Source organism: Mus pahari, chromosome 1, assembly GCF_900095145.1.
Source record: "Mus pahari chromosome 1, PAHARI_EIJ_v1.1, whole genome shotgun sequence".
Classification (NCBI taxonomy): Eukaryota; Metazoa; Chordata; class Mammalia; order Rodentia; family Muridae; genus Mus; species Mus pahari.
In genome coordinates, this window is record NC_034590.1 from 102,157,131 (window position 1) to 102,181,059 (window position 23,929).

At 50.2% G+C, this 23,929-nt stretch overlaps 1 protein-coding gene across 4 annotated transcripts in view; it reads right to left on the reverse strand.

Moving 5' to 3' along the window:
• Positions 1–2,340: 2,340 nt before the first annotated feature.
• Positions 2,341–23,929, reverse strand: part of Fam53b (family with sequence similarity 53 member B) — a 101,902-nt gene continuing 80,313 nt past the window's right edge. For all 4 annotated transcript variants that reach the window (XM_029547534.1, XM_029547537.1, XM_029547540.1 and 1 more), the window contains exon 5: positions 2,341–6,896. In XM_029547534.1, coding sequence (XP_029403394.1) covers positions 6,525–6,896 — 372 coding nt within the window. In that variant the 3' untranslated portion in view covers positions 2,341–6,524. The remainder of the gene's footprint in view (positions 6,897–23,929) is intronic.

The following is a 23,929-nucleotide window of genomic DNA, read 5'->3' on the forward strand; positions in this document are numbered from 1 at the left end:
CCCTAGACAAGGACAGTTCCTTTTGGTACGGTGAACACACCAGCGGAGCCTTAGTGGGCAGGTTGACCTCCAGTCTATCAGGGGAAGAAACTGGCTGAATATCTGCATCAGGATGAGGGGCCACCAGTTTGGCCAGTGCCATTGACCTTCAAGGGATGGCTTTGGCCTCTCAGCTGGATATACAGAAAGCTCCAGTAGAGTTCCACAGTAGCTCAGAATGGAGGGTGTGGGGAATGGCCACTTGGAGCCATTGCAGTGGGCTGTGCTTGCTGATGAGTATGCCCCATGGGTATTGGGGTTCTCCTCTCCTCCCCTCCTCCCTTTTTTTCCCTGAGCAGTCGCCAAGCTGGCTCTCCTTGGCTGGTCTCTCCAGATAAGCTGAGTTTTCTCTTTCTGCCAAGGAGTGGGCTTCAGGCCCTGTATGATCTGGTCAGAGACCACACTATCCTCTGAGCCACAGTGAACTCAGAGAAATGTTCCTTAAAGTGACTCATCCAAGGTCCAGGAGTAAAAGAGAGTGGAGACTCAAGGTCTAGCCTGTGTCTTATGCTCTTTCTGAAGATGGATTCTGAGATGCTCCCTCCAGCCTTGCCTGCAATCCCGTGAAGATAGCCTGTGGTGACCTCAGGGCTGCAATCATCCAGTGCTCAGCTGCCTCTCCCTCCAAAGATCCATTCCTGCTCCCCTAGAGGAAATGCCCTCTTGCCTTGATGTTTCTCAGGGTGGCAGCACTGCCCAGCAGCACGGCCCCCCCTTCTCTTGATCTTCAGCTGCCTAGCAGTCAGCCTGTAGGATTACCACAAGGGACCCATCTGCCTCTGGCTCTCTTACATCCTTAGCAGGTGGAGCAGGCAGGAAGAAAGCCTCCTGCAGTTCTCTTTAAAATGGGAAGACCCAACCATGTGCTGAGTCTACAGGGTGCTCAGGGACCCACCATACAAGCCAGTGTGATTATCATTATCACACCAGTTTTTCCATGGATAATAGACAAACTGAGCATTTTGCACCAAGTTTTGGGGTTGTAGGAGCACTAAAACGTAGGAAATACAACCAAAAAGTTTAAAAAGAAACCAGTAGCCACTTGAAGGTCTGGTCACTGTCTAGGTTGGGCATTTTTAGGGGGAGGAGCTTTTCCTATGCACATTTTTGGGAAAGAGCTACTCTCACAGAAACCCATTGGCTCACCATCCCATGTACAGACAGGGGTACTACTTAGTGATTGGGAACATCCCTAGATGGGTGGACCCATGAGCCAGGCGGGCTTGGGGACTGCAGAATGCTGAGGCCTACTGCTATCAGGCAACAGGGCATTGAGTGAGCCCAAGCCTGGCTGTGAACCGAATCCTCTTTTCAAAAGACCTCAAATTGGTGCAGGAGATAGCAGTGTGGGGAGGCATCAGGACAGAAGCCTGTGCATGTTGTCAACTTGAGCTGGAGCAGGGCTAGAATGAGGCTGGTACCACTGGGGAGTAGGAGGTGCAGGTTAGGGGGGGGCCAGATGGGTCATTCAAGGCCATTGTGAATCTAAGGAGCAGAACCATGCTTGGTGGCTTTCCTGCCCCCTGTCCTGCTCTTGTGAACTACTTACCGCATATGAAAGGCGGAAGACTGGTGTCCTAGGAAAGCAGAACGGCCTGGGATCTCACTCTCACGCCCTGATTTTAACTGTGCATATGGTGTGTGGGTGTGTGCCAGTGTGTCTGTGATGGCTTTTACCTGCCAAGCTACGTCCACCCCCAACCACAAAGGGTGGCTTTGTGGGGGGAGTTCTGAGACAGGATCCTGATATTTAGCACAAGCTGGCCTTAAATATGCAACCCTCTTGCTTCAGCCTCCTGAGTGCTGACTAGGGTTCCAGATATGTGCCACCACTCTGGAACACTTCTTTCATACGTGTGTATGTATGTATGTATGTATGTATGTATGTATGTGTGTATGTGTGTGTAGTTTATGGAAATTTTGCCTGCATGTCCCTGTGCCATATACATTGGATCCCAGATGCCACTGGATCCCCTGGAACTATAATTCCAGATGATTGTGGCTCCTGTATGGGCACTGAGGATTGACTCTAGGTCCTCTGGTTAACCATGGAACCATCTCTTTGTCCACCACTTTTGTTTTGTTTTTTGTTTTTGTTTTTCGAGACAGGGTTTCTCTGTATAGCTCTGGCTGTCCTGGAACTCACTCTGTAGACCAGGCTGGCCTCAAACTCAGAAATCTGCCTGCCTCTGCCTCCACAGTGCTGGGATTAAAGGTGTGCGCCACCACACCCGGCTCCACCACTTCTTACGATACACATTCACATACATTGTGTTTGACAAGGAATCTATTGCCAAAGAAGCAAAACAGAAAAGTGGTCCACGATGTCACCTCCAGACTATGATGCTCTCTGGCCATAGCAGAGGCTCTGGGAGAACATTCCAAGGTCAGATTACAGGGACCAACACTGTGTGACAGAAATTAAATGTACCTCTCTGCTGGGGTCATCAGGACTGCAGACACTGCTCTCCTGAGCTGTAGTTACTCAGGTCTCTGGTCTGGAGGTTAAGCACTGGACTATGTGCCCATCCCAGGGATGAAGTGTGTGTTCTAGTATCTCCACAGCCCAAGAAGCAGAGCTCTGAACTGTGCTGCCCTCCACGGGGGGCGAAACCCTGAGCTGACAGCCCTGCAGGTCTCTTAAGTGGCATGTCTCTCAGCCAGGTCAGCTTCCTCTCCTGCTCCCTTGGAAGTAACAGTGCAGCATGCCCCCATGCCAACATCTCTGGCTCCCCTGCGGCTCCCTGCACCGGTGGCTGTGGCTATGGGCAGCCCTCTCCAGTAGTTACTCCCATGGCCACCCAGCACTTTGTCCTCTCCCTGAGGCATGGGGACAGAAGTCTGTCCTGTAGTTCTCCCAGTCCAGAGCTGACAGGAGAGCTGCTAGTTCACTGCCCCCAACAAAAAGCACACAGCCATGCCCAGACAGCCGGGTGTTGGACCAGGAAGCTTTATTTACACAGTAAAAGGAACAAGCAAATTCCTGAGACTAGAGCGGCTGTAGTGCAAGACAGTCACGGCCTGTGGGGTTGGCAGGTGGTGGTGCGTGGTGCTAACGAGCAGACCCAGCACGGGCTGCCTACGGGCTGCAGCCCTGGTGGGGTCTGGCTCACCGCACCATTCTCCACATTGCCTCAAACAGTACCGCTGCTGCTGCCTGGCTGGGATGGCACACGTGGCCCTAGCACGGCCTGCGGGCTCATCTGTCCCTGATCCCTGGGCGCCCCCCAACACTGACAATGCAGTTCATTTGCCAATGAGACTATGCTATGTCAGGCTACCCTATCTAGCCTAAAGAAGCTCCACCAGTCTGCAATTCTAGAGTATCTTTCTCTTCCTCCTTCAGGGGCCTGGCACCAGGGGCAGGGGTGGGACCAGCAGCATGAGCATGGCAAGGGGCAGCATCATGGGTTGTGTGGGCGGAGCATCCCTGAGCCCTGGCACCTGGCTTATGTTTTAAGTGGCCATCATTCAAGTAATTTTAACCACATTAGTGGAAATGGGGTGCAGGATCCAGGGGTGAGTTCTAACTGCTGTGAACACTAAATGAACCCATAATAAAGTATGGCCATTGGTCTGCATAGGAGACCCATCTAGAAACTGGGGGAGTGGGCATGTCCTGTTTAATGTGGACCTTCCTTTTATTTAACTTTCTGTATACAAATTTAGAAAACTTTCCTGCTACCAAAAAAAAAAAATTTTTTTTAAAGTAAGGCTTTCTGAGAATACACATCTGCATGTTTGGGCAGAACAAGTTCCATGGACCTACATGAGGGAGTCTGTGGTGCTGGCCAGCTTCTCCCTTCACCACCATAAGTAAGGCAAGAGTGGGCAGTCATGGAAACTGTCTAGGCTGCTACCCTCAACTCAGGTCAGGCAGCCAGCTGAGGGCAACTCTGTCGATTCTGTGGCTTCTGGAGTAAACGGGCGGTCACGTGCTAAGATAGGCCCTGCTCCCAGTAGGCTTTAGTGGAGGCTGCCTAGGCAAGTGAGCGGCCAAGCCCACCCTCAGCTTCTCTAGGGGGTGACCCTCACAGGTGGCCCGAGAAAGGACCCCTGTGGGGTGAGCAGTCTGCCCGCTGCCTGTGGTGCCAAGTGCACAGGGGACAGAGTGGACCTCCAGGTGAACCTTCTTCCAGGATATCCAAGAGCAGAGGTCTTGGGGCCAGTGAATGGGGTGGATGAATGGGTCTGTCTGGGTCACATGACTGCTGAAAGCTGACTGGAAACCTAGACAAAACCTGCTTTACTTGATGAAAAGAACATCAGAAAGCAAATGAACACACTTGGCAGAAAAGGGTAGCCATCTTTTCTGGCTGCTTTTGCTGGGGGCTTGGACTGAGGCCTTAGTGGGACAGGGACATCAAGAAAAACCTGAGGAAGCTGCAAAGGGCCAACCCCCACCCTGGGTTTGGAGCACTGCTGCCCAGGGAACAGTCTCCTAGAGGCAGGAAAGATGAAGCTGTCACTCAGCAAGTTCCTGTTTGTCCTTCCGTCAGCAGGCTCAAGAGAGTTAGTCTAAGGACAGCCAGCCACACATCAGCCTTAAGACACACACCTGCCACCAGGAGCTCAGGTCCCAGTCCTCCGGAGAGGCAGCTGGCAACTGTTCTGTGCTTGGCCTTAGCAGCCTGTGTGAAGCAGACCAGGGGACAGAGTCCAACCTCTCCTTTCCTCAGGGGGATAGCTTTAGGTACATTAAAGTTCTTTCAGATATCAGAATCCCCTCACTGTGGGCTTTCTAGGGGCCAGGGCACTGGGGTGTGCATCCCACACCCTCTCAACTACCTTCCTCTGTGATCTGACAGGCAGGGCTCGTAGGTCATGCCTCCACCAGCTTTCTACTTTGCTTTCTCAGTGTCCCCAAGGCCAGCTGGGCCCCAACCACCACCACATGGACCCACCAAGCTACCTGACCTGGGGTTATAGGAGCGGGGCTTCCTGTACCTTTGGGTCTGGTTTTAAAGAAACATTGCCTATACATCAGAACTTGAGCTTCGGTTCTTCTGGTGAATAGACAAATTAAAGTTTAAACAAAAGGTTCCCATCAAGGTCTTTAGGAGAAAGGTTAACAACCATTTGGGCTCAGCCAGCAGACACTGAAACCTCGGAGGGTAGGCACAGCAGAGCAACTACAAATGTGCCTAGATCACATGTCCGCAAACCCAAGAGAATGCACCAGTTATTTTTAGCCTTATGGGAAAACAAGCCACTTGTGTAAGCCAGCCCACTTGCTATTGTCTGCAGAAGATGCCAAGTTTGCTAAAAGCCAGAGTCCCAGGGTGCAGAGCCCTGTAGCATGTCTGCAGGGAGGACTGAGGGGAGCTGCCTGAACGGATGCCCTCTGGGAATTATGCTGGGAGTGAGGAGCTGCAAGGGGGTGTGTGACTCAAGCCATGCTGGGGCTGGGCCTGCAGAGGAGAGCCTCGGGGCTAGACTCACATCAGTGGACTGGGGGTGGGGGGTGGGGGGTCTTGAAGCCAACAGCGGTATGCTTTCATTAAAGCCAGCAGTGTCTATGAACAAGCAACAATGTGCTAGGAATGCGGTGGAGGCTTGCAGGCCCCCAACATAGACCGCTACAGAGGGGAGCCTGCAGAGTGGCTAGCCTGCAAAGCAGCCAGCAGCCATCCCTCTTCCCAGGAATGTACACAGGGCCCAGACTCCCGCACCTGCTTGTAGATCCTGAGGACACTATGAAGAGGTCATCTTGTCACTGACATCTCTATACACAGCTGAATTCACTGAGCTCAGCTCTCAGGGACTGGGGACAGTAGGAAGGCTGCCAATGTCAGCCTTGCCAAGGCAGCCCCTGAGGTGGCAGAGGTGTGAGTGATTCTTGGTGCCATGGGAGAGCTGGTGGGCCCACCTTTCAGTCAACACAACCACCAAATGCCTACCCTATATGGATGGCTTCTGGTCATCCCTAACTATCCCTGATCCCGAAAAATGGGACATGGATTATCCCAGAATCCCTGCCAGTGCCCCAAATGGATTAAGGCCACACGGTCTGCTGTCACTACAAGAGGTGTCTCCCGAACCTTCCCAAGCCTGGGCCAGGGAGGCCTGGGAGAGAAGGCACGGAGTAAACTAAGTAGAGGGGGCTTTGGGTGACTCCCCAGGAGGAACCTGAGGGAGGCTATAGGGGCTCAGGCCCCGGCATCCTACCTGAAGGGTGCAGCTGGCCCAGCCCTACTGGAAAATGGTGGCTACCCAGCACTCCGTAAGGAACAAAGAGGAGGACGCCAAACCGAAAACCTGTTTTTGGGCTACAGTAGTTCCATGGAAGTGGTGGGAGGCCAGCTGTCGCCTGTGAGGTGTGGCCAAGTTGCCTTCACAAATTTGGGCACTACAGGGTGATGGCTGGTTCCTTTGAAAATGCGTGGGCTCCATTTTTTGGAGGAGCCTCTGTCAGACCCAGGAGCCAGGTCCCCCTTGGAGTGACCTAAGGCCTAGAGGAGTGCCTCATCCCTAGGCCGTGGCCCTCAGTTGTTCTCTATCTGCTCAATGTCCAGCTCGCCATCCAGAGAACAGAGGCTGTTCGTGTAGGCTCCCCGGTCCCGCCAGGCTGTGGCCGGATCCCCCTTCCTGCAGCAATCCTCGTCTAGACTGCAGCCATCTGACTCATCACAGGACAGGTCCTCCTGGCAGGTGAACTGGTCATCAAAGGAATGGGGAACAGGCTCAGGAACAGGCTCAGGAACCGGGGTCCCAGCAGGAGTCCTGCCCCCTGGGCTGGAGGCTGAGAGCAATGCGGTCCAGGATCGGGTACTGCTGACAAGGGCAAAGGGGCTCTGGGAGCTGTGGTCGTCCACCCCCATGTTCAGGCAACTGAGGCTGCTGAAGGCCTGACAGTTCTGTGGAGGAAGAGAAACGGTGGTCAGTGAAGAGGTCAGTCTCGTCCACACATCCTACAAAACCACACAAAGCCTAGTTGGCAGTTAATCTGCCAGGCTGTAACAAGATCACCAAGTCTGAGAATGGTTCAGGAAGAAGTACCTCTGGCCACTGAACACAACCTGTGGCCAGTCACTACATAAAAGGCAAAAACGTGATGAGGCCCAGCTTGTGGGCAGCTGCGGTGAGATGGGCAGACCTCAGACTTAATAGGTGGCCTGGTAACAAGATGTCCGATCTAAGGCTATTTCATTCCAGGTGTCCCTTGTCCAGGACCCACTCCCTCTTCAGTGTGCATATCCATACCTAACATGATGTGTGCAGTCAGCCCTCAATTAAGAACTATACCTGCTGTGATGTAATTGCTCATCTGTGACTGCTAATACTGTGCTCTTCGCTTTTATGTGCCGATACAATGTTTTTCCTGAGTGTTTTTAAAAAAGGATTTATTTATTTATTTATTTAATGTATGAGTACACTGTTGCTGTCTTCTGACACACCAGAAGAGGGCATCAGATCCCATTACAGATGGTTGTAAGACACCTATGAACTCAGGACCTCTGGAAGAGCACTTAAGTGTTCTTAACCGCTGAGCCACCTCTCCAGCCTCTTCCTGAATGTTTTTTTAAATCTGAGGTTTTGACTGAGTCTGAAAAGACAGTTTAAGGTATGTGTGAAGAACAAATACAAGAGTTGTTTCTTGGTGGTACTGGAGGCTGGACATCCAGAGCCTTCCATGTGCTAACTTTATCCTCTACCTGAACTACTTCCCCAGCCCCACATGAATACCCATGGCCACACTGTATTAAATAAAACTAGTAAATGACCCCGATCCCACACGTCCTTTCAGACTAGAGGCACAGACTAGGGTGGTAGTGAGCTCACTGACACAATATCATGTTTCTTACGAGAAGGGGACCAAGTCAGATGGAATCAGCACCAGGCTACACTGCGGCCATAACCCCTACCCTACCCACTTCCTCTGTCCAGAGTGAGGCGGGGCAGGGCAGGGCAGGGCAGGGCAGGGGCATTTGAGATCTTTATCTGATGTTTTAATTGAGTACTATCAGAACCATTCAGGGATCTGGTCTTATTGAGTTCTGGGTTCTTCCTGAAGCTGAAGAAGCTGGTATCTAGAGGACAGTACTTTTGACCCACACTGATCTGCAGCAGGAGGAGCAGGCTCAACTGCCTCTAGCCCTCAGCCACTGGGGGCCTCAGTGGCCTCATCAGAAAGAGATGTTACAGTAACAGCCGCAGGGAGGAAGTGTGGCTGCACAAGAGCTTCTCCCTGGTGAGGCACCAGGGATAGCTGAAGGCAGCATCGAAGACAATACTGTCTTAAGCCGCTGACTGGAGTGTCAGGCCTGACACTGTACAGTGGTGCCACCAAACCATAAATTCAACAACACAGTTCGAATGTGGGTTTCCTAAGCAGATGTGGGCAGGGGCTGTGGCAGCAAGGGGCACTCATGGCCCGCCTGACTTCCCTCAAAGGCCCCGTAGCAACTGGGGAAAGAGGAGCAGGCTTTGGCTTCTCCCCAGTGCACAGGAACTTAATAGCACCTGCTGCCTCTCACCTGCCAATGAAAGGCACAGACCTGTCCCAAGGGCCCCAATCCTTTCAAAGGCCAAAGTGTTTGTGCTGCTTTGAAATAAAGGTGTCTGCTGGCTGCCACTGCAAACAGGCCATTAAAACAGGCTCAACAGACAGAAGATGAAAGGCGCTCTCTCTAGGGGAAGGTGGCTGTGCCTGTCACAGACACACACACTGTTCCTGACATTCCACAAAAGACACCCTCCTGATGGGTTCGCTTTTCTTGGGACCTTTCAATTAACAAAGAAAGGAGAGGCCAACAAGATGGTTCAATGGATAAAGACACTTGCACTAAGCCTGATGACCTGATTCAATCCCTAGAGAACAGACCACCCAAAAGTCGTTCTGACTTCCACAAGCTCACCACAGTAAACACACCCATCCACAATTTGCCTAATAAATAAATATCAAGAAATAAATAAAAGAGAAACAAACAGGCTGAGGTACTGAGGGGCTCAGCTTTGCGTCTCAGGCCAGAAGACCCCCCAGCCAGCTGTAAGACCCTGCTGATGCTGGGATTTGCTGTCTAGTGTAAACCCATAGTCACAGGATGCATCCCTTCATTGCCACAGCAATATCTGGGCACACCTCAGAGGTCCCTTCTGCCTTCCAGGCTACTGGCCTGAACTGAATGAGACATCATGGCACAAGAAAGATGGCTCAGTAATAGCAATGCTTTGCTGGGACAAGCTGTGTGGGTAGAGGAGGCCTAGAGATGAGGCCAAGACTAGTCAAGGACTCAGGAGCTCACAGAGTCCAACCCCCTCTCCTGCATCCCCGGCTAAGTACTGCATTTTTTTGCCTGAACAGGTGAGAGTCTCAAGTGCTCGCTGACTGTTCTGGTTAGGTGATGCCAGCAGTACTTGAGTATCACCACAACTGTCCACTGTGCCAGATGCCAGATGCCAGAACATGCCTCACTGTTCTCTGTGAACTGTAAAGTGAGCAAGGGAAGGGCCTGGGGATAGATCCCCAAAGAAATACCTCACCCTAGTGCTCTAGGGCTGTGCTCTCCTTCTTATCTTGCTGGAATCATCCTGTCTTATCTTGATCTTGCCCAGCAGATGATCTAAGGTGTAGCTAATAGGTCCCAATTCTGTGACCAAAGTAACAGCATATGTGGCCAGATTGTGTGTTCCAAATTCATATGTCAGTGCCTGAAGAATCAAGAAGTGGGGTCATTGGTGGGTGCTTAGGTCACAGGGTTAGAGCCCCTGGTGAGTTGAGAGTTAATGCTGTAAGGATGAGGAACCACATCTCCCCCTCTGTCATGTAAGGATCACAAGAAGAGGGTGCCATCTGTGAAGAAGCAATCCCTAGCAGGCGTGGCCTCTTTAGTGCAGGGATGATGACCTTCCCAACCTCTAGAACCGGAGCTCACTCTGTTGTTCCTAAATTACTGGCTGTAGGGGGTCTCCTGTTACAGTGAAAACACTTGCGGTTATGTTAAGCATGTGACATAGCCCATGGTAGGGTGCCAGGGACCCATTTGCTGGACCTAAAAACTACCAAGGTCACTTGGCCATTTCAGAAGCAGGGTCGGCCTCATATGGCATCATGGCTTCAGGCAAGCTACCTCAACCCCTGAACATTGATCTGTCTGTTAAATATGGGTGGCCAAGAGCATCCTGGGGGTCATGCCTCCCCCAACAGTCTACAATAACATATTTTCTTTCTTCATAGCAGGGTGGGAAGCTATGAGGCCTGGGTGATACATTTTGTTCCAGGCAAACCACAGACCACCACAGAAAACCCCCCAGTATTCCTCAGAGTCATTTATCTGTCCCCTGCCTGCAAAGCCAGTGTCATTTGGAAAACTTTGATGACTCAGAATTTAGTCATTTGGCCAAAGTGAAAAATGAGAACCACCACATAATCCAGTGGCATGACCCACCTGCCAGGGGACACTGTGCCTGCTGCCACAGTGGGGCAGTGAGCCTGCTGTCCAGAATCTCAGCCCATTGGTAGGTTAAGACACTCAGGCAGTCACACATGGAGTTCACCCACATTCAGGCCCACCACATTGCCAGCACTGCTTGCTTACCCTCTATGCGTGAGGAATGAACCCTGCACAGGCCTGTTGGTATCCTGGAGGCCTGTGTACCCTCAAAGGTCTGAGGGAAAGCAGAGTGGTAAGGTTTAAAGGGCCACGTGAACATATCATTCCAAGTTGAAATTGCTACTCTAGAACTTACTTTGCCTCATCTAACAACTTTTGTTCTTGAGGCCCACCGAGAAGGCCTAGAGGCTCAGTGGGAACTGTCCTTATGGCCCTGAGCTAATGACCAGAGACACTGAGCCCACTCTTAGAGTCCACAAGAGGGATTATAGAACAAAGCTGTTCCCTGGGCACTTTTCTATAAAACCAAGCTGACTCTAGCTCTAGCCAGTCACAGTAGAGGCTCTAGCTCAGCCCCAGACCCAGCCTCCTTGGGCTTGCTGGAAAACAATGATGTCTCTTCCCCCAGCTGCAGGACCTTTCTGTACACAGACTTACTGCAACATCTTCCTTCTGGGTAGGAGGCTCTGGGCTGAGCAGAGATAAAGGTGGCTTGCTCCTGGGGTCCTTGCTTTCCTGGTATAAGTTGAAGCCCAATTCCCCCGAGGGAAACACATGAAACCAACATACCCTCGGCCCTGTGCTGGATCAGCTTGTTCTCTTACCCAGGTGACATGTTCCCCAACATGTCAAGCATGATGATGGGATCCCAGAAAGGTCTTCTGAGGTACTCAACCATCTGTTTCCTCAGCAGTGACACGGAAGGCCTGAGCAGAGCAGGTGACAGCAAAGCTCCCCCGCTCCCCCTAGGGAATACTGCCTGGGTGCCAAGGGTCCCAAGCTTATAAGCCCTGTCTCTCATACTTAGACGTGGGCATCTGGGGACACAGACAGACCAGCTGGTGTGTGGGGGCTGGGGGTGTATGCCTAGGAACAGATGGCCCAGCATCCTTCTCACCCTGTTGGAGGCCTCAGAGGAGGAGTACAGGCCACCCAGATTCTACAGCCACAGGGTCTGGGCTTCTCTGTTGCCCCATGGCGTTGCTTCCCTGCTCCTCACCTGGGAAGTGCACTGCTCATCTTCGTCCAGCTATTTCAATGAGTTACTTTAAGGAATGCAAAGGCAATGAGGCAGACTGGGGATGAGGGTGTCTGCTGATGTTTCACCTAGTTCCCTTGGCCCACAAAAGTACCTGCCTGCTTGGCTGCTACCTGCTTACAGCTGTCCTTTTTAGAATAGCTGGGGGCCAAGAATCATGGAGGACAGCTTTCTCATAGATGCAGCCCCTGCTCGAGATGGACTGTCAGAGGAGGAAGAAGTATCCTGAAACCAGTGGAATGTCATCTCAAGGGCTAGCCATGCGACCTGAGCCAGAGGCAGAGGCCCAACTCCTGTGTTGCCTCTCTGCACGGTCTTTCCCCGTCCTGTGAGGTTTCCCTGCCCTCTACCCGGTTTCTTCAAAAGCCTCCCTCTACCAACCACCTGCTTAATCCCCAACTCAGGCTTTGTTTCTTAGAACTGAAACATGGTGTCAAGACTGGACACATGTGACCACCAGGTCTGTCACGTATTTGCTCCCCAGTGCTTCTGTTCCTTCCAGAGCAGATGCTGCTGCTGGGCCCTGACTGTCAAGAGTCCAGTGATCGGCACTAGCTGCCTTGAGTCTTCCAGGAAGTCCTAGCTGCTGGAGATACAACCCTCTGAGCAGCCAGGGTGTCCTATGCACAGATGCTACATGAGGATGTCTGAAAGTAATAAGCTTTGTTCACCAGGTACAAGCATGCTTCCCCTTGGACAAAAAGTATCCAGTCCCTCCGCAGCCGCCACTCTTCAAGACTGCCATGCCTGCCTCTCTTTTTAATGCTATTCCCCCCTTTTCAATGAACAAATAAGAACAATGCTAAGGGGCTGGGAGCCGGCCCTGTCACTAAGCACGAGGACCTGAGTTGGATCGTCACAATCCCTGTGCTTTTGACTTTATTTTGTTTTAAAAGCCAGGTGTGGTGCTGCATGCTTGTAATCCCAGAGCTAGGAACCAAGGACACACAGATCGTTGGGGCCTGCTGGCTAGCAAACATGACCTAAGGTCCAACCCAGAGAGAGGCGCTGTCAAAACAAACAAACAAAAAAACAAAAAAAAACCAAAAACAAGGTGGGGGGCTAGAGAGATGGCTCAGTGGCACGCTGCTCTGCAGAATGCTGGGTGTAATCCCAAGCACCCACATGTCAGTTCGTAAAACCACCTGCAATCCAGTTCTGGGGGGGATCTGATGCCCCTTTCAGGCCTCCACAGGCTGCTGCACACATGGAATGCATACAAATTCATGTAAGCATGCATACATACCCATGAGAAGAGAATGAATTGAATAAATGAATAAACGGGACAGGAACTAAGAAATATCACCCAAGGCTAGCTTCTGGCTTCCACATGTGTATACACACACACACACACACACACACACACACACACACCCCTGAATATGCTCACACATGTGTACCTGTACATACACAAACACATAAAGATTAAAAAAAGGAAACGTGTTAGTTCCCATATTCTAGCTCTTAGGGCCACCTCACATCTTCCGTAAGACACCACCATCACAAGGCCAAGTTTGTTCAGCCAGGTGGGTAGCCTGGCTCCAGCTGGCCTTGCATGAGGCTGGGCCCTTGGATCTGCCTGAGTGGAGCCATTTCCTCCCCAGCAGACACTTGGACAACAGAACTGTGCAAGCATCTCAAAACAATAGGCCACGAGACAAGCGTTCTATGTCTCCTTTGTGCTGGGGCTGACAAAGCATGTAGTTTCCTGGATTTGGTTTTGATTTGTTTATTTATTTTGAGACAGAATCTCACTGTGTAGCTCTGGCTAGCTTCAAACTCACAGAGATCCACCTGCTTGCTGCCTGAGTGCTGGGGTTAATGGCCACCATGCCTGGCTTTTGACACATACTCTTTTTTTTTTTTTTTTTGGTTTTTTTGAGACAGGATTTCTCTGTATAGCCCTGACTGTCCTGGAACTCACTTTGTAGACCAGACTGGCCTGGGACTCAGAAATCCATCTGCCTCTGCCACCCGAGTGCTGGGATTAAAGGTGTGCGCCACCACGCCCGGCTTTTGACACATACTCTTAAGCAGGGTCAGCAGCAACCACACCCAACCCACTTCTGTGTAGTGCTCACCTTTGGGCCTTTTAAAGCCTGGATGGCCTCCTGACCCTCACTCAGGAATGTAGGAAATGTTGGCTGGAAAACTGGGAGGAAGCCAGGATGCCAGGACTGAGAACAGGAACTGAGGAAGAGGTGGGCCTCACGGGCTCTGAGAGCACCATTGTCTTGTCACCAAAGACTCCGGGTCTTCCCAGATCACAGGCTCTAGAAGCCAACAGACTAATGAGAGTGGTAAGTACCTGTTGTGTGGAAGCCAGGCCTATAACTGGGAAGGTTCCTACCTTCCTTTGTGGGCCACTGCTTCTCCAATATTCCTTCAAATGCCCTGCAAGCACGTGCTTCATGCTGGGAGCTTGTGGCCGCCCCTCTAGGAGCTATACCAATGAGCCACAAACTACAGGGCCTATCTCAGCTCAGGCACTCATTTGTCCTTTCTTACTAACAGGGGACCAGGGACCAGGAGACATGATGTGCTTCAAAACTCTGGGAGTTGCCTCTAGGCCAGAAAGGCCAAGGTACAATCAAAGCCACAGGGATGAGGTATGGCTGCTAAATCCTGCCATTCTCAGAGCCACTGCAGGAAAAGCACCACAAAGCTTTAAGAAGCCCCCTTCAGGAAAACCCTTCCTCCCTGCAGTCACTCTGGGCCTTGGCGCTCTCTGTTCTGGAACTCCCTTGCTGTACCTCTGGGGCCCGCCTTCCTGTTATATTCTATGTTATGCTCTAGTCTTGGGTAATGCTGGAAGCTCCAGGTCCAGATGGTAGAATGGACTCGAAGAAGATAACCTAATATAGGGCTTGTCATTTTAGGAACAGTCCACTTACAGGCATAGCCCCCTAAGAGCCTAGAAACATGAAAAACAGATCAAGGGCCAGCTGCCTTAGCCAGAGATAGCAGGACCAGACCCATGGGGAATAAAAGAAAGGTCCAACAGAGTCCCTGATATCACCCATCAAATAGAGGGCTGTCAGGGAGGGGCTGCTTCATAACAGGAAACGCCCAAGCTAACCACGTGACTCGGAGTTGTTAAGGATTGGCTAGAGTGATGCTCATTGGCTCAGACCTTCCAGACAGGCCAGGGCCTGGCCCTACTCCAGTCAACTCAGTGCTCCCAACATGTGCTCTGGAGCGTGCAGTCATGTGAATGCCCTCTACTGCCAACTGTTCTGGCTACCCAAGCTCCCACCTCTCTTCTTTTACTGGCATGCTCTCTCTCTAGTATACTCAACCTTGCACACCTCGTTTTGGAGCAGGCCTCACGTTCCTATTTGTACTCTGTTCCCTGCAAACCATACAGGGAACCCTGGTCATGCCCACAACCTAGCTCAGGGACTGCCTCACAGTGTTACTGAAGGGCCCCGACCTAGAGTGGATAAGAAAAGACCTTAGAGGTCCAGAACCCTGCAGATTTTTTGAATGGCAGTTAGCCAGTGTCTCCTCTCTGCTGGCACGCAACAGGACACATGAAGGTTTCTGTTCCTGCTCTAGGCCCCAGGATGGCAGATGGCATGCCTGAACACAGAGGGTATGGAAGCCTCCCTCAAGGGCCTCCCTAAGCCCTCACAATTGGAAAACAAACATTTTGTTTCTTCAGTGAACATTCCACTCAGTGCAAACTCAGGAAGGAGTTTGTGAAACCACTTCACTCAGTTTAGTGTGAAGAGGATTCTTTGCTTAACAAAAGTTAAGGGATCTTTCCAAAGCACACAGGGATCTGGCTAGGGGCCCAAGCCAACGCCGTCTTAGCCCACAGCCTTCAGGGCAGTCCTGGCCAGCAGAGTCCTGGAGCAGCCTCCACAGCAGCTCTGGGGCACACAGGTGGGTCCTGGCCCTCAGAGAGGGTGATGGGTCCTGGCTGTCTGTAGCTATTTAGAAGCCATGTATTCTAAGAGATTGCAACTGGACCCAGGCTGCAGTACTGTTGTGCACCAGGGTCTTCTCAGCTCTATCTCCAGAGCTGATTGTTGCCATTCTAGATATTGTGAGCCATGGAATGTAACTCAGGGAATGGGAATCCATACTGGAAAAGTGAGCAAGTCTCAGCCAGTGGCAGTCATCTTACTCTACAGATGGGTCAATCAAGGCTGAAGGAGGAAAAGACTTGCCCCAATTTTCACACAAAATGGATGTGCAATCAGATCTCACAACTTCTGGAACAGGCCTAGGAGTGAGTGTCTGAGTGTGAGTATGTGAGAGAGGAGGAGGGAGGAAGAGGAAGGGAGGGAGAGATAGAGGGAGAGAGGGGGGAAAGAAGAGAGGGAAAGGAGGAGGAGGAAGAGGAGGAGGAGGAAGAGGAGGAGGAGGAAGAGGAGGAGGAGGAAGAGGAAGAGGAGGAGGAAGAGGAGGAGGAGGAGGAGGAGGAGAGAGAAAGAGGCGGGACACAATAAAACCTGGGAGAGGGGGGAGGGAGGCAGGCAGGACACAATAAAACCTGGGCAGGCTTAAACTGGAATCTCTGATACGATATGCCCTCTGGGACACAGCATTTAACATCTCAGCCTCAGTTTCTCATTTGTATCAAGTTGGAGGTTCAAACACACTCTCCAACTTTCTAGATGGTTAAATGAGTGGGGATCAAGTGTGGAAGACACTAATTGCCCCTGTTCACTCTCTGTTTAACCAACCATGCCTGTGTTTACAGGACAGAGGTGGCACACAGCAGGGAACAGCCAAGCAGCTAGAAGCTCAGTTTTGGTTCAGAATTTGTACCCAACAAAACACCCAGTCAAGACCAAGAAGACATGCTAGCCACACAAAGATAAAGTGCTCAGGAATAAATGTCTAACAATGCATAAAGTTGGTGAGAGAAAAATGTAAAGAACATCCAACAGGAACAAAACAAATATGCCTCCCTATACTGGGACAGGGTGGCACAATCGGAAAAAAGGTGTCAGTTTCCCATGAGTCAGGACACAAGTCTGACGTGAACTCAACCTGAACAGCAAGAACACTACTGCGCCTATGGCCTTAAGCTTCACTATTTTAGAGTTTCTTTTATCTTCCTGTCTCAGTCTCCCAAGTGGTGGAATTACAAGCCTGTGCCAGTCTGCCCAGCTATTCTCATATTCTCCTTCACCCCTCTCTCATTCATCTGTTTTTTTGTTTGTTTTTCCCAGACTGGATTTCTCTACACAGCCTGACTGTCTTGGGGTTGGCCTTGAACTCATGTATATCCACCTACCTCTGCCTCCCAAGTACTGGAACTAAAGGTGTGTGCCATCGCACCTAGCTCAGAGATTTCACTTTTGACAGAAATATTAACAAATGACATGAGTCTGAAAAGTGCTGTAGCCAGCATTACAGGCTAATCCTACCAGACCACCCCATAACAAATAAAATGTTTAAACAAAGCTTCAAGAGCTGAAAAGGCACAAGACTACATGCCAGTGAAGACAGACACAGCAGACGACGGTGCTCCGGGCAGACCCAGCGCGACAGATGGTGGCAATAGAATCTCAAAGCAGGGAGCAGAAGATGTGTTTCCACTAACAACAATGAAGTGGCGCCCCAGTTACAGCATGCACAAGACACACTATACAGACCAAAGATCACAACATAAAGCCAGAGACAGACTAGAGGTAACAGAACTGCTTTATAACCTGGAGGTTGACTGTCCTTTCCAAAACTCAAAATCTAGAGCCATTAAAGAAATAAATATGACCAAACCAAGTATATGTCAAAAGATGCTCCAAGTCAGGCACACGCAACGATGTTGTCACTAACTAACTGTACCAAGCACCTGACAGCTCTTTAAAATGCTACACGCACAGGGACTCCATGAGATCCAGCAGTTTAGCTCTGAAGTAAATGTGCAGAGTGAGCCCTGGAACCCATCCCTAGCACTTCTGCATACAACTCATCGTGGTCAAAGAGGAAAAAGAGTGCAAAAGCATCAGAAACAGAAACGAGGGACTGAGAATGCTACAGTGTGGAAGCTGTATGCAGAGAGAGAGAGAGAGAGAGAGAAGGGGGGGGGGATGGGGGAGAAGAGCCAGGCACTAAAGGATGTGTGCTATGTGGTTCTGTATACACAGAATGTAAAGGATAAATAAGTCTGCAGGCAGAACATAGATCAGTATTTGGCAAATCTGGGGAATAATGACCTCTGCTTTAAGAAGCAACAAAGTGTGGGGCTGGAGAGATGACTCAGCAGTTAAGAGCACTGACTGCTCTTCCAAAGGTCCTGAGTTAAAATCCCAGCAACCACATGGTGGCTCACAACCATCCATAATGAGATCTGATGCCCTCTTCTGGGGTGTCTGAAGACAGCTACAGTGTACTTACATATAACAATAAATAAATGAAAGAAAGAAAGAAAGAAAGAAAGAAAGAAAGAAAGAAAGAAAGAAAGAAAGAAAGAAAGAAAGAAAGAAAGAAAGAAAGTGTTTTAAAATCCATGTGGTAATGGAGCTCTGTGAATAAGCTGCAAACCACCCATTGTACTTGGCAAATGTATGAGTAGCGTGGTATATGAATTATATCCCAGTTAAGTACAAGAATGCCAGAGAGTCAGAAAACAAAGACCAAATTACAAATAAATATTTGTAACTCAAACCGCAACCAAAGTTAATCTCCCTAATGTTCAGTTGGGAAGAGAAATACCAACAGCTGTTTTTAAAAAGGGCAGTGAAAAGAACACAGACAAGTCCACACAAATAATCTGCAAAAAGACACTCAACTGGTCTGGAAATGCAAGCTAAACTAACAGCAGTGAGCTGTGCTGTGGGAGACAGGGGCAGGAGAATTGGTGTACATTTGAAGTCCCAGCCCGCTCTACATGGTAAATCCTAAGTCAACCAGAACTACATAGCAAGAACTTGCCACAAAAAGGGGAGGGTGGGAGGAGAAAGACAGGGAGCACAGGAGAAACAGTTGTTTACCTACTTTTCTGCTGGCAAAAAACTAATGTTTGAGCAGGAGGGGGCAGAAAGCAGATCATGTAAATGTGGCCAATCACTGCTCTTGTGACATGGACCTTGCAACATTCTCTAAAGCCACAGGCACAGGCCACTTGTGACCCAGCAATCCTACGGGAGGGAATGTATCCTATGGAAGATAAGCTGCCAAGTCCCAAAGGAGTCACTGGTGTTGAAGAACACAGCTGAAGAACTATGGAAACAGCTTGGGGCCATGAGTGTGGCTGGGTAATGCAGGTGGCCCACAAAATTAATAGCCTGCATCTGGATGGGAATGTGGAGGAGGCAGCTCACGCTGGCCACAAAAGCACCTGTGGGGTGCTGGGCTACAGAAGTGGATCAGCTGTTAAAAGCACTAGCTGCTCTTCCTGAGAACCTGAGTTCAATTCCCAGCATACTCAATGGCTCACAACTGTTTGTAACTCCAGTTCCAGGGGGTATGACACCTTTTTCTAGTCTCCTTGGGCACCAGGCATGCACATGATGCATGGATATACATGCAGACCAAACACCAATACACATAAAATATATAAGTACAACTGGGGATATACGGTTTGAATCCTTCCTTATAAGAATGGAGAATGATGACTGGCAGTCTCTGTGTGGCCTCATACACAGGTGCATGATGTAATTTGGATACTGAATGTCCCCCAATGGTCCGCATGTTGAAGGCTCAGTCCCCAGCCTATGGCACAATTGGGAGATGTGTCTTTGGAGGTGTGTCTAACTTTTTGACTGTGATACAACACTGTCATCTACCAAGTTTGAGAAATACACAAGTGAGTTACCCAAAAGTAAACAAACTATCCATAAAAACATTTCATAATGCTTTAAGTAAGTTTATGATGTTTTGCATCGTGCTGTATTCACAGCTAGCGGGGAAGAGTTGGACAAACCTGCTACAGGGTGGGGCCTAGTGTTAACAAGCTAGGCCCTGGGGGTGTCGTGCCCTTGAAGGGAAAAGTGGGACCTTATTCTGCCTCTTCCCTTCCCAGTTGCTGTGAGCTAGACAGACCCCTTCTGCCATGCACTGTTGCTGCCACAAAGACCCGAGAGACCACCCCCTGATAAACCTTCCCTCCCTTTCAATTGTTCATCTCTGGTACTTTTGCCACAGTGGTAGAAAGCTGAAACTTGGACAATATGAGGGCTTCTTTGTACCCACTCTTAATTTTTAAACTCTGATGTACTTTCCAAAAATGTAACTGTTTAAGTTATTTGTTACGAATTATCTCTGGAGGAGAAGACACCACAAGTTAGGGATGAAGGGCAAACACCTTCAGTCAACTTGTGGTTTTTTTGGACGTCTTCACCCCATCTCCGTGTTAAAGCATTTTGGTGTGCTTCCTTCACAGCTCATTTCTTTTTCTTTTATGTTCTCTATTGGTAAAACAACAGAAACCAAACCTACTAGGCCCAGCTTTTGTTACCTAATATCACCAATTAAGTCAAGTTGGGATGAGAAAACAAGAGAAAGGCACAAGAGCCAGGTGCCACAGTTTACGGTAGGGCCCATAGCCTTTGCACACAGTCACTGGGCCCTTTTACAGAACACAGGATCAGGGGCACTCTGGTAGGCATTGCTGCTATGAGGTTTCAAAGTTCTTGCTGCATTTGCTTGCAGGGCGAGAACGGGGCTTCCTGTTCCAGGAAGAATGTGGCTTTTTAGATCACTGAGACTGTACCTGGCTCACTCAGATCTCCAGAGTGGGTAAGAAGTCTCCTGGCTTATTACATGGTCCTGAAGGAATACTTCAGCACAAATGTGAAAGACACACTTGGGGTGGTTGTCTACCATGTGTGTGGCAACAGACCCCAGCTCCACCTGTCACATCTCTGCCCCTTCAGATAAGATGCAGAGACCAAGTTAAAAGTGTCAGACTCAAGTGGGGAGGGGAAACTTTAATTCCTAAAGAAAAGGCAGGCAAGCATTGAGGAAACAATTGCCTCATTCCTGAGGCCTCCCCACCTGAGCAGAGACAAGTCAGAAGCAGTCTCCAACCTCAGAAGGCTGTCCTTAGTAGCTGGGGGGGGGGGGGGAGGAGGGAGGGGGTTTCCCCTCCTGCTCAGGGCCAAATCACAAGGGGGATCTGCACAAATCCATGGGGCAGCAGCTTCTCTGAGTCTGTCTAACACTGTCTAAGTAAAGGTATTTCCAAGGGTTGACCTTGCTGACCTCAACACAACTAAAGACACACTAGAGACTCCTAGCTTCTGGCTCTAGCCTACCATATTCTGGGTTCATCTGGGAGAGCCCTGTTTTTTCTGGGCCCATTTCCAGGAGAGAAGCATCATGAGCATGAGACTACATGGACATGACCTACAGGACAGGGGGTTCTACCCTGTCTGAACAGACTGGAATATAGACACTAACTGTAATGCCACTTGAGGCCTGGCATCAAATCCAAAGCAAACTTATAGGGATGGGGCAGTGGCTCCCAACAGGCATCTTCAGGCCAGACCTAAGACCTCATCTCACACTCCCGACCCAGTAGGTTTATCTCTGAAGATGTCACATGGTCCTCTTAGTTCGGTGTGTCTTTAGCACCTTTCTCCCCGAAAAGTGAATGTCTTACTCCAAGGCCAAAGGATAGGCCCGCTAGATACTGTGAGGCCTGGTAGCCTCTCAGCTATGCCCTAAAATCCCTCAAGCTTCCTTCCCTAGGCATGCTGAACTCCCTCCCAGTATGCCCTCCTCAGGGAAAAATCACCCCTCCACACACACCGTGTTCATAAACCTCTCTTACTCTGGAAAGTCACCATATTTCATTGGCTGGCTAAAATGATTAACCAACCCTGCCTCTGCCCCAAGTCTTCCTGGAGCCTCTCTGCCCAGCAGGGGGTACCTCATGTCCCCCATGCTGAAGCTCCAACACCTGAGCAGGCTGCCAGAATCCTAGCGGGTTCTCCCCTGCATAAAGACCTCTGCCAGAGAACCAGTATACATTAAATGACCCTGATGCCTGCTAGATCAAAGATGGGTGAAATCAATGAGAGGTTAAAAATGATGGACCAGGAGCTGGGGTGAAGTTCAGTGGTAAGCCCTTACCTAACATGTATGAGGCCCCAGGAGGGAAGGGAAGTACACATTGGGGACATCCTGTCTCTAACCTTAAAGAGTTGGTATCTCTTTATACAAGCTGAGTTTCTCTTTGCAACCTGTAAAATGGGGAAACAAAACTGTATGTTAAAGGGCTTGTATCCAAGCTCAGATGAGCTCATGCACAATCTCTGGCTCACAAGGGTTTAAATAACATTTGATAGCGCTCAGCTGCAACAGGTGATGGAGAACAGCTCCAAGGAAAGCAGAATGAGGGTCCACTCCCAAGTCACCAGGGGAGAACCTTTGGCATGCTGTGGAAGGGAAGGGCTACCCTGGCTCTCACTGACCATGGGAGTCCTATAAGGCATGCCCGGGCAGAGCAAATGGTTGGGGGCATGCCCTATGGGCAGCGGGTGTGGCAGACGTTCCTGAGCACAGAGCCAGCGGTGAGTGGCAGGAACAGAGTATGGGGCTCTTTGGTGATCTCTGAGCCTTGGAAGACCTGTGAGAGAGCTGCTGCTCCTGAGACTTTACCTGGAAGTAAATAAAGCACTTGCTTGGCTTTGGGATCCTGGAGAAATAGACAGTATGGACTCTTACCCTCTGGGTACCTGCTGGGGATGGCCTGCCCTCTTCACATTTTAAATAAAAACAATTCCATTTCTCCAACCTGATCTGATGTTGAGAAGAAGCACGGGTGCCATGCTCCTGGGCACTCTGGACAGGGACTGCAGTGTGGGGGTTTCATACTGGCTACTTATATAGCAGGCCAGACCCTGGGCAGATCCCAGCAAGAGGTGGAGATTCTGGACAGGGGGAAAGGTGTCAGGAGAACCTCAAGAGACTGTTAATGACGAGGGTTCTTGCCTCAGTGGTGAAGCCTGGTCCAGCCTAGTCCATTTCCTCACAGACCCAGTAGAAGTCTTTACAACTCCATTTGAGTGGCTCATAGAGACATGAAGAGAGTGGTGCTGCCAACCTCAGGGATGATCAGAGCATGTGCAAGCTCCAAGCTCAAGGTCTCCATGTGCCCCCATTTGCATGAGCCACTGTGAGCTCTGGAAGGACTGGCCAGTGTGGGTCTGTTGCTTTGAGTTTCCCAGGGACATACCTCAGTACAACTGTGTATTTCCTGATAGGTTTATTTTTTTCTCCTTTTGTTCATTTCTGTTTAAAAGTTTGGCAGAATCTAAAAACCCAGCACCTGCATCCCTGGGCATTTAGAAGTCCCTAGAGAATCCTGCCCTGTTGGGTGTGGCTGCCACAGACATCTGTCCAGTAAAGCTGGGCCATGCATGGGGACGAGTCCATGGGGACAGTCTCATTCTCAAGCCAACATCTTCTCTGGCTATTGTGATTTTTTTTTTAAAAAAAGGCCGGCTTTAAGGATAGGGTAGTGAGGGCAGAGTTTCAACAGATGGGCAGCCTGGCATGGTCCAGATGCTGCCTTCACAAGGCTATAAGACCTCTTTCCTCCAGGACAGCCTGTCTGGAATGGTGACCTGACAAACAGGTGTTCAAGCTAATTCACAGTCTTTGTGCTCAGTCACAACCACAGTCAGACTGACTAACGTCCTTTGGTAGCAATGTTCACCCAAACTGGACCACCGCAGGCCAGTGCCCTCTAGAGGCAAGGATACACTAATAACTAATGCTCACAGCCTACAAAGATGGTAACGTCAGGGAGACAAGTTGCCTTCTCTGGCTTGGTTCTTGCTGCGTAGGAGCCATGAATTTCCCTGCAATTATCTGGCAGGCTAGGGTACTTCTAGAGGAATCCCTTAAAACTGGCACTCATCTCTGGCATCCAGGCTGGCTGCCTCTCCACTTCCTGTTTACTCTGTCCTTTCTCTGCTAATTTCCACCGCTGTCCCCTCTGAGACTTCATTTTCACAGAAGCAAGACAAACCGGCAGCAGTTCTGAAGGGACCTCTGGGCCCGTCCCACCAGAATCGCTTACACAGCCCTATTTTCTCACTGCTAGCTTGAGAGGGTATTAGAAAGTGAGGGAGAGAAAAAGATACACAAAAGATAGGACGGCCCCTCCCTCAGTGGCTGACAAGAATGCATGTCTTCAGAGACACCATCAAAGGTGGCGGCACTCAGGCTAAAGGAGAAGCAAGGAGCCCACTGGCCTGGATAAAAGCAGGAAAGCAACTTCCAATGGATGGAAGGAGAAACATTAATTGCAGCTTTACAAAACGCTTTTCTTTGCAGCAAGGCAGGGCCATGGGGCCACTGAAGCCCAGGCAGCTTCAGCAGCTCTGGC